The sequence below is a fragment of the Apiospora aurea genome (assembly GCF_038362705.1).
Source record: "Apiospora aurea strain CBS 24483 chromosome Unknown utg000002l_segment0_segment0, whole genome shotgun sequence".
Classification (NCBI taxonomy): domain Eukaryota; kingdom Fungi; phylum Ascomycota; class Sordariomycetes; order Amphisphaeriales; family Apiosporaceae; genus Apiospora; species Apiospora aurea.
This window is the reverse complement of record NW_027117389.1, coordinates 4,494,701-4,506,389: the sequence shown is the minus strand read 5'-3', so window position 1 is coordinate 4,506,389 and position 11,689 is coordinate 4,494,701. Positions and strand designations below refer to the sequence as shown.

Sequence of the window (11,689 nt, the reverse complement as noted above, 5' to 3'; positions counted from 1 at the left end):
GAAAAATTAGCAAGCACCTAATCAGGTAACTATACCTCGACCACCTCATCGGGAAAGTTAAAATAACTATACTTAACCCCCGACGAGCTTATTTATTAATCGAAAGGATTCCACAGTAGCCCCGAGAATGCTACCTAAAAAAATAAGACTAGAGGGACTGCACTAACGACGAGTGCTTATAGCACGCTTAGGAAAAGTTACGAGCTTACTGAACGCTTAAAAAAAACGCACGATGCTTCTAAAATACCTAAAACTTTTAAGTTAAAGGACTTACTATAATAATAAGATTTTAAACATCGCCACCACCGTACGACCATAAAACACTATACGCATAGATCCGTCGCCACCGACGAATAATTAACGAACGAAACCTATTATAATAGTCGGGAAACGACTTCCGCCGGTTATAAAGGGACGATACCCGACGGGATACGATAAATCCCTGTGCTTAACAATGAATAATTAAAATATCCACGATTATATCGTACTAATAATCGAAATTAAAAGAGTTACTATCCGAGCGCTACTAAATAGCGAAACGCAAAATAATTATATTTCACTACGAATTATTAATAGCCTAGCTTTAGAATAGTAAAAAAAAAACGCCTTATACCGATTTAAAACCGTCGATAAAGGACTTATAACGTATAATAATGGGGACGTATAAAGGGAAATCGCGAACCTTTTAATTAATATCGGAGGACGTTATAAACGAATTACGTATAACATTACGAACGTCGTAAGATACGATATGATTTTAGGGATACCCTAGTTACGGGTAAATAATCCCAGAGTTAATTGAAGAACAGGCTAACTTTAATGGGATATACTAGGAAAAGGTTTAGTCGATAGGCAGCGGTCTAGAAAATAATCCCCCAATAAACCTAAAGTCTTTAGGGTATATATTATTGCTAAAGAGCCTAAACCGAATATCACGACGACTATACTAAAAGAGTACCGGTAATTCGAAGCTCTCTTTAATAGGAAACTAGAGATAGGTTTACCGTTTCACATACGGTGGGATTATAAGATACCCCTTAAAGATAAAAAGGAACCCCTATTTATACTTATATATAAACTTAATTAGGAGCACGAATAAGCCTTAAAAGAGTATATCACGAAAAATCTCGAGAAAAAGTTATACGACTATCCACGTCGCTAGCAGGATTCCCTATACTCTTCGTCCTAAAAAAAAGCAGGGACGGGAAACCTAAATAGCGTATATATATCGATTACCGGAAGCTTAACGAAATTACCATTAAAAACCGGTACCCCTTACCTTTAATCAGCGATTTGCGAAATAAGCTACTATACGCTAAAATCTTTACAGCACTTAACCTCCCTAACGTATATAACCTAATCCGTATCAAAGAAGGAAAAGAATGGAAAACCGCGTTCCGAACTAAGTATAGATATTTCGAATATTAGGCTATGCCGTTTAATTTAATTAATGTACTAGTTAGTTTTTAAGCAATAATTAATTACGTTTTACGAGAATACCTCGATAAGTTTATCGTAGTATATTTCGATAATATCCTAATTTATTCCGAAAACGATAAGTAATACCGAGAGCACGTTAAGTTAATACTTTAGAAACTATAGGACGTTAATTTATTAATTAATTTAAAAAAGAGCGAGTTCTATTAACGATTCGTTATATTTATAGGATACGTAATATCCCCTAGAGAAATCCGGATAAAACCTTCCAAGATTTTAGCAGTTAAAGAGTAGCCTACGCCTATAAGCGCTATAGAAATTAAATCCTTTTTAAGATTAACTAACTATTACCGAATATTTATCCCCGGATTTAATAGGTTAGTGACACTTTTAACGAACTTAATAAAGAAGGACGAATTATTCCGATAAATAAAAAAAAAAGACTAAGCTTTCTACGATATTAAGGAGCGAATCCTTAGCGAACTAGTGCTTCGCGTAGCAGATCTTGCTAAACTTTTTAAAGTCGAGACCGACGTATCGAATTATGCGATCGGAAGGCAACTTAGCTAACGGGACGATAACGGAAAGTCGCACCTTGTCGTATTTTTTTCGAAAAAACTTAATGGACTAGAACTTAATTACTAGATCCACGATAAGGAGTTAATGGCCATTATTAAAGCTTACGAAGAATAGCGACATTACTTTAGCGGAACGGTAAAACCAGTTAAGGTTTATACCGACTATAAGAACCTTATAACGTTTACTACGATAAAAGAGTTAAATAAACGATAAGTACAATAGTTTAAATTCCTTTTAAAATTTAATCTTACTATTATTTACCGTAAAAGTAACGAAAACGGTTACGCCGACGCGCTAAGCCGACGACTAGACCACCAAGAGGAAATCCCACTTAAAACACGGACTATCTTAACCTACGACTAGGACGGTAACTTTACGCCGTTACGATAACTAAATACCATAAGTTCCGTATAGTATAACGACGATTAGGTCTCTAAGTTCCGATAACTAAATTAAACCCCGGATTTTATTAATTACACTAGGGATCACCTCGAGAAACGAAATAACCTCGTTTTTTACCGAAACAAAATCCATATCCCTGAGTAGTACCGTAAGAGCTTTATTAAAAAATTTTACGAGTATCCCGCGCACGGACACTAAAGAATATTTAAAACCTAGAAACGAATTACTAGGCAATTCGACTATAAAAACTTTAAATTAATCGTAACTAAAATAGTTAACGAGTACGACCTTTACAATAAGGCCAAGGCCGCTAGATATCGACCTTATAAGGAATTATAACCAATTCTATCACTAAACAAAGCATAGAAAATAATCGTACTCGATTTCGTAGTTAAGTTACCCCTATTAAAGGAACCCTTAACTAGAGTTAGCTACGATAGTATCCTAGTAATCACGGATAAATTTACGAAGTACGTTTATTTCCTACCGTATAAAAAGTTTAGCGATACTAGTAACCTAGCCTATACGTTTTTACGAATAATTATTAGTTAATATAGGCTACCTGAAACGATTATTTCCGATCGAAACAAACTGTTTACCGCTAAGTTTTAGAAGTCGCTAATAGCGTAATTCGGCGTGAAATATAAACTGTTTATAGTTTACCATTCTTAGACGGATAGATAAACTGAACGAATAAACTAAACGCTAGAGCAGTACCTACGCTACTACGTTAACCATAAACAAAATAACTAGGTATAATTATTACTTATAGCACAGTTCGCCTATAACAACGCAAACAACGAGGCTACCCGTATATTCTTATTTCGGGCAAACTACGGGTATAACCTAAAAAATTACTAAAACACCCCTAAAAAGAGAGTTAGCACTTGTCGCGACTATATAAATCAAAAAACTAAAGGAGTTATAAACAGTACTATAATAAAACCTCACCTTCCTCTAATAATAAATAAAGCAGTACGCCGACTAGACTAGGTTAAAGGGATTAATTTTAAGAGAAGGAGAAAAAGTTTACTTCTTATGGCGAAACATTAAAACTAAGCGACCAAGCGAAAAACTAAACTTTAAGAAAATCGGACTATTTAAAATCGCAGAAGTTATTTTAAAAACTAATTACCGATTATTATTACCTAAAACAATGCGGATATACCCTATATTTCATATTTTATTGCTTGAACTAGCCCTTAAAAACGCGAAAACCGAAACTTAGTTAAAAATCGAAACAGATTAGCACGAGTATAAAATTAAAACGATTCTCAATAAAAAGTAAGTAGGGAAGGGATGGAAATACTTTGTTAAATAGAAGGGTTACTTAACGGAAAATAACACGTAGGAACCTAAAAAATATTTAGGGAACGCCGCTAGGAAACTTTAGTAGTTTAAGGAACGACCCCGAACTCCGCCAATAATAACGGCTTTAATAATACGTTAGGGTACACGGCGTTCTAGTCGAATAAAAAATTGGAAGGCAATATCGGAACCTCCCTAAGAGCCGGTTCGGATATAGCCTTATAACGAGCCTCTTTCTCCGCCTCTTTTCGTTCTATACATTCCAACTTCTCGACGGAATTTAAGCCTCGCTAAACGGCACGCATCATTTTTTTAAACCACAGCTTTTTTTGTTTTCAAAGGCGTTATACTTTCGCATCCATTTTACGATAACGTTCTTTAATTTTCTCGATCTCGGCTTCTAACTTTGAGTATTAAAAGGCGGCGTTTATTAACACTTTAACCGAAAAACTTATGTCACACCCGGACTAGTAATTAGAAACGTATTCACCACACCGAGAGGAATCGTTCGGTAAAAACCGACAAGTAAAACTACGATGAATATAGTAAAAACAACCGTCCGGTATTTCGATAAGACTTTAAAAAATAGCCTGAGCAAGAAAATTATAAGTATAAGACTTTTCCGTCCTAGATTACTTAGATATATAACGTTTTTCGATACGATTAAACGATATAATAAATACATATTATAATAAAAGTAAAAAAAAGGAAGGAACTTATAAAAATCTTAGTATAACGGTAACCCGTGGGTATTTATAGCGACTAAACTATTTTAAGGATAAAGCAAATAAAAGAGAGTGGATAATATTACGACTTAGCCTAGTTATATAGCCTAGAACTTACTTTACGGTACGGCCTTACGATACCCCGAAACTTTTATATAAAGACCCAGCGTAATCCGAAGCCCCACTAGTTAGCGAAACCTTACTAGTTATTATAACCCTACTAGTTAGTAAAGCTAATTACGACGATAATTAACATTATAAATTAAATAATACGAATTAAACAGTACGAATTAAACAGTACGAGTTGGACAGCACGAACTAAACAGTTAAGAAAAAATAAGCCATAATAAAATAATACTAATTACGTGGAAATAAAATACGCGTAACGACTCTCGGGATCGCGATAAGAGCCAGAAAGTTAGCTCGATAGGATTTCGCGAGAACTACGAAATCCCCGAAATCTAGGGAGATTAATAAAGGAAAAGTTAAATATATAACGATAAATATTCCCTATATATTTTATATAAACACTGTTTATTTTAGTAATTAATTTAAGTATCAATTTAACCTATTAATGAGGCAAATAGCCTTAACGACCCTATTATAAATACCCTTAAGTTTACACACCTCAATTATCTTTATTCTTACGGCTATTACACATTGTATCGATAAAAGTAGACTTTTATCGCACGTTTAAATACTCTCTCGTATTACTAAACATAAAACCCTAGTACGTTTTACTAGGTTTCCTTTGGAACCCAGATAGCGTTCGTTACAAGAAAGTCTTTTACGAAAATCCCGACACGTATCGCGCGTATTTTACTTTTATACGGAATATAATTAATAAATATAGAATTTAAAAAGAAAATATATATAATTTCGACGAGACCGGGTTTTTTATAAACTAAATTTCGTTTAAAATAGTTATAATTACCTCCGATTAATGCGGAAAGCTTAAAGTAATATAATAAGGGAACCGGGAATAAGTTATAGTAATATAAAGCGTTAAATTATATAGTTATATTATCCTTTTATATATTATTTTTACCGAAAAAACGTACCTCTTTTCCTAGTATAAAAATAGCCTATTACCGAAAAACTAAATAATCGCAGTTATTAAAAATAGCTAGATTATAAATAAAAAAATCGAAGACTAAATTTAATATTTCGATAAATACACGAAGTTTTATATAAAAAATACTTACTGCCTATTAATTTTTAATAACTATAAGAATTATTACTCGATAGTTTTCGAGCTTTATTATAAAAAGAACTCGATTATTATATTTTATATACTTTTTTATTTATTATATAAACTTTAGCCTTTTAATATTAATTATTTTCGTGCGTTAAAAAAGGGTATACGGGAAAAAAATTAAAAGTTTTATACGGGCGTATATTACTTATATTTTAAAAGAAAACTTCCTATTAGCGTTTTTAAAAGCGTTCCAAGCGATTTTCACCGTTTTAAATATATAAGGAGGCTTTCGAGGAACCGGACTCGTTCCGTACGATCCGGAATATATTATTTTATAGTTAAATATAAAGCTACGTACTTTAATACCTCCGGGGACGTTTTTCGGCTTACTTATTCTTTAAAAATTAAAAACCTTAAATAACCCGATTAAGGCTTAATTTTAAATCGAATACGTTCGAAACCGTATTATACGGCATTAAAATAGCTCTCCGATATCGATTTTAACTAAACTTAACTAAATTACGAAAGATATAACGTAAATAATACACCGGCTCGCTTTTTTAAAAGGTAAAATAACCGCACTACGAAAAGTAAATAAAATACTTAGCCGGCGCCGCTATACGAAAAAAAACGGCTATAGGATAAAAAATTATTTTATATATAAACTGAAAAAAACTTACAGTTTTAAAAGGATATTAATAAATAATTATAAAATAAATCGCGCCGAAATAATGGTCGTACGAAAAGATTTAAAACGCGCCCGCGACGCTATAGAATTTACGGGGAACCCGGGTATAATATACGTACTTATTAAAATAATATAAAAATATTTAAAGAGAAGGATTCCGATTAATTTTAATATATTAAATACGTTACAATAAAATTAATTTATATTTCGTTATACGAAGCCTTAGAAAATATTTAATTAGACCGTGTGTTTAATTAAACCGTAAATTACGTTGTCTTTTTTTTCTAATAATAACTTTTATTAACGCCGTAAAGCTAACCTAACTCTTTTATAAAAAGATAAAGTACTAGTTCGGGAGCCTAAAAAGGCTACTTTCGAACCGAGGAACTATTTTTATTAACGCCTTTTAATCTAAGTTAAATTACGAGAATAGGGTAAAATTAAAATATTTAATAGCGTTTTATTTATAAACCGACGAATAAATAAAATATATAAACTAAGTTATCGAAACTTACCTACGCTATTATATAACGAAATAATTAAAGTTATAACCGAACTTATTACATACTACTTTTTCGTAATTAACTTAACCGTTAACTTATTAATAAACCTCTCTTTTTTCGAAATAATTTGTAATTATTAACTAAATTTCCGAATATTCGTTAAGGACGACTCCCTCTCGAAAAAGGCTTTTACGGTAAAAGACCGGCTATTAAAACTATAAGAGCTACGGGCGGGAATAAAAGAAAATAACGAAAAACGATCGAAAAATAAGCGAAATATTATAACTCCTACTATAAGCCGTTAACTTTAAACGTAGGCTAAATAGTAGGCTTATTTATTAAAAACCTAAAAGTTTAAAACCGAAAATTAATCCCTAAGTTCGTCGGACCTTTTAAAGTTCTAGAGTATATCGGAACCCTTGCCTACCGATTAACCCTGCCCGAAAAGTACGCCCGGCTTCACGACGTTTTCCTTATTTAATTATTAAAGCTATGGACGGCGAGGGCCGATAGAGCGCTCTTAATACCGGAATTAGAGGCCGACGAAAAATAAAAGATAAAAAAAGTACGAAATAAAATAAAATAGGAAAACTAGTTATATTACTTAATAAAGTAAAAAGGCTAGCCGTTTAAATATAATTAATAAGAGCCGGCCGAAAACTTAAAGAACGCGCCGGCGAAAATCGCGTAATACGAAAAAAGGGTATACATTAATTAATTAACTACGAAAAAAGAGGTAGGCCTAAAAAAAGTTATAATAAAAAACCGAAACGACTTAAAAACTTTAATAAATTATTAATTAATAATTATAAAAATATAACCGAAGCCGGGCCCCGGTAAAAATCGAACTTATTCGCTTAAACGGCAATTATATTTACGCTTTTTTAATAAACCACGAAGTCTCGTACTACGCCGATTAAACTATATATTTAATAAAAAGAAACGCGGCCGAAATAAAAACGAAACTTCCGTTTAAAAAACTAAACCTACGGGTTTTAAACGATCCTCGAAATAATTAGTTTATTTATTAACGGCGTTATTATTAATACGGGCGAAAAAGGCGGCGATACGCTTTTAAACGAAGCCGAGGGCTATATATTAAATAGCGAAACTACGGTTATAAGGTAATAAGCGAGGTTAAATAAAGGCCTCGATAGTTATAAGCTTATTAATAGTTTAAAGAAACGTTAACGAGACTATATAATATAAGAAAAGGATCTTTAAATTTACGGCGTTAAGGGCGTTAAATTAAAAACGTTTATATAAAGTATTCTCGCGGGTAAAACACTCTTAGCGATAATTAATTAAGCTTTTTTATTTAAAATAAATTCGTTAAACACTTACGGTAACTATAAAAAAATAGCTAAGAGTTTTTACTTATTTTAACGGTTTTTCTTTAAGCCGTTAATGTTAAATTCGGCTTTATAAACCTTAACTATATAAGTAAAAGTAACGACAAAACGGTAAAGAATACTGCCCGCCTTACGGCGAAGGGTTAAAAAAACGTACTTATCGGCGTTATTTACCTTTTAAAAATATTCGGCTAAGCCCGAAAAAATAGTGCCGACGATATTAAAATTGTTTATAAAAACGCTGGGAATTTATTATAAAGCGTTAACGAAATATTATTAATATCGAAAAAACTACGCGCATTTACGGTTTCGTAAGTTTTATTACCGCTAATATAACCGAGTTTCGAATATACTTAATTACACGATAAGGAGCGCGGGTTATTAAAAACGTAATTAAACTTTAATAACTCGCCTTCGAAGGGCTTATAATTAACCGCTTAAAATAAAACGTATAAATAATAAGCTTAATCGGCCGCGGTAGTAATAAAAACGCCGTTATAACTATTTAATAAATTAATTTAATAGCGAGCGGTAACTATAATAAATAAAGAAGTATTAAAAGGGTTATAATAAAATAACGGGCGCGAAAGTATTAAAATACGGAAAAAAAACCGTAGTATTAATAATTATAAAAAAAGTTATAATCGGTATTATAAAAAAAATATCGAGCGTAGGTTCGGTAACTTTATAGGTTTATTTATATTTTAAAAGGCACCCTAAATATAAGCGCCTCGACGCCCGCGCCCCTCACTTACCTCTCACCCACTTCTCACTTTTACTTTATTACTTTATAACTTATTATAAAACTCTTTATTAGCTAAGCTCTCGTCGGGATAAGCGGACCGCGTAAATAAGGCCGCTTACATAATTAAAACGCTTACTTAAAAAAAGGAATAGTTATAATAAAAATAAAAAAAACGGGGCGCTTATATACCGATTTCGGCTTTACTCCGCCGCCTTATATATATAAAAACCTAGGCCCCTTAGAAATATAAAAGGATAAGCGTTAACTTTATTTTTTCACTACTCTTTACTTATCGTTACCACTTAAATTTATGCACCTTTTATATATTTTTTATATTAATAATATTAAGAAATATTTTTCGAGTATTTAAATTAATTATATAATTTCGAAATATTTCTTTTTTAATTAACGTTAATTTTCGCTATAAATGTCGAATTTCGTATTATAAAATTCGGCTATTTAATCGGTCGCTAATTATTAATTATAAAACGTTAAAACCTTTCGTAGTAACCTTTTAATTAATAGGTTTATAAGGTTTTACGTTACTTAAATTATTAATTTAAGCTTATTTATTAGTAAAGAATTAAATATTATAATTATAAAGATAAAACGTATTAAAGTTTAATAAAAAGTATTAATTAAGTTAATAATTAACGAAGTAATATAATCGATTTAATAATAAACTACGTTAACTTATTAAGAAAATATACTTCTTATAAAGCACGTATATTAATATTAAAGCATATAAATTAATAATTTAATATTTTTATTTATTTATTATATTATATTTATTTATTAATTTTAACGCCGCTAGTCTTAAACTTATAAATGTCGCCCGTGTAAAGATTACGCGGCGCATCGTCCCCTGCTATTACAAGGCTGCCGACCTCGTGTTCCGCCTTCTAGTAACGATAAACGGATTTAAACAGTGCGGGGTCGGCCTGCTCGTCCATTAGTAGAACCTGAACTTTCAAGGTCCTGTCCTCCTTTTCTTCGGCGGCGTTCTCTGGGGGCAAGGGACGCAAGAGTAGGCACGACCGGTCCCACAGAGCAGCAAGCGAACTGTGAAGAGGGATCACGTTTCTAAATCCATTCCCGCACCCGGACAGCTCGTGGATTTCCCTAGACGGTGCTTGCCTGTGGGTATAGCTCGCGAGGTGATTGGATAGCATGGCTGCTCGTAACGAATGACCTTCGTCTTTTCGGGTAACGTGGTCTGGCACGATGACCGCGGCCTTGACGGTGGGTGTCGTATTGTTCGTGAGAGGGCATTTATTACCATACCGTGATAGAACAGCACCCGGGTCGATCGCTTTCTGCTCTGCAGGTTCACCCGGAGCTTCCTGTCGCCCGGCCTTGGCACCGTCGCCGTCCTCTTCACTCTCTTGAGGAGCAGCTGTCGCGGCCTTTCGATCCTCCATCTTCCTGATCCACTGTGCCATGGACATTTTCTTCCTCTCCGCAAACATGGCGGAGTACTGGCCCATCCAGAGCCGCATGGACTGACGCAGATGCATAAGAAGGACCTCGTTCTGATCCAAGATATCGAATGGCCGCTCCCTCAGACCCGGCTCATACTCCTCCGCAGAGTCGCAACGGAAATACAGAGCGACCCGCTCGGCCTCGGGTCACTCGCACAACGCGATCAGTGCGCGCAAATTCGCCTCCGTCTTCAAGGCCCGAACGACGCGCTGCTCGTCATCGGCATCATCATCATCATCATCATCATCATCATCATCATGGTCCTCACCGCCGACGGATCGGGCGAGCCTGCGCTTCATGTGCTCGAGAGCGCCGCTTCGCCGCTCGACCTGCTCTTCGGCTTCGCGCTTCATGTGGGCGGTCGCCTTGGTGTCGGACCGGACGGCGTTCAGCCAGGCCGTCAACTCAACGGGCGGGGGCGGCTTGTTGGTCAAAAAGGTCGATTGAATGGCAGCGGGGTCCATTGCTGGCGATACTAGCAGTAGCTGCGTGGGAAAGAAAAATTAATCCAGCGCGTAATGGGATCTCGCTCTGTGAGTCTTTCGGATATGTTCAGATGGAGGGGCGTTTCGCTATTTCTTTGGACCGTGGTGTAATTAGCCTATTGCTGCGAATAGCTTACTGATGTGAATATATCCACATGGCTTCCCACAATACGCAGTGTATTTACCAGCCGAGCGGAAAGGGGTATCTCCGACAAAATTAAACGTGCATTTTCTGATACGTGCATGCTTCTCGTAATCACTCTCAGGCAGGTTTTTGCGCAGGCCACTACGAGGTTTGAGGTGAATTGAATTCAAAGTGTGAGCATTTAGCTTCGCTACACCCTGGCTGGGATGCTTAAGCTTCGCGGGCACAGCAGCCCGGTAAGCATAAAAGACGCGAGCCGCGCAGGATACCCCTGCAAATCGAAACCTAGAACGTGTATCTCTCTCATTCGACGTTCGCCTGCTTTGGATCGCAGGGAGGCACTTGTTGGGGCTGGAAACACTTGAACAACGGTGTCTGGTCACGGCCAGGATTTAGCAAGGTCATCATCAAACGCTGATATAGACACTACATCTGAGACATGCCGTCGACGATGGCCCGGAGAGATCCGGTCTTTAATGCAAGGATGTCCGGCCCCCGAGTCGATTTGCCCAATCAACGCCTGCACATCCCGCCGAGCTCCACCGGCGGCCACTGAGGCTTAGCGTGCCATGAGAGATTTGAATTTGGGTGGCAAAAGCCAGAGCCGCAAAACCCGCTGTCAGCTCCAGCTAAACCGTAA

The 11,689-nt window shown here is 35.4% G+C and overlaps 2 protein-coding genes across 2 annotated transcripts; both read right to left on the bottom strand.

Annotated features, from left to right (window-relative positions):
• Positions 1-9,839: 9,839 nt before the first annotated feature.
• On the bottom strand, positions 9,840-10,406 carry PG986_003758 (uncharacterized protein; the record flags this gene model as incomplete). Its single annotated transcript, XM_066839980.1, has 1 exon — positions 9,840-10,406. One exon carries the CDS (start codon positions 10,404-10,406, stop codon positions 9,840-9,842), a length of 567 nt encoding a protein of 188 aa, XP_066705044.1.
• Positions 10,407-10,565: 159 nt separating this feature from the next.
• On the bottom strand, positions 10,566-10,883 carry PG986_003757 (uncharacterized protein; the record flags this gene model as incomplete). The annotated part of the gene is made up of 1 exon (XM_066839979.1): positions 10,566-10,883. The coding sequence occupies one exon, from the start codon at positions 10,881-10,883 to the stop codon at positions 10,566-10,568; it is 318 nt and encodes a 105-aa protein (XP_066705043.1).
• Between the last annotated feature and the right edge of the window lie 806 nt (positions 10,884-11,689).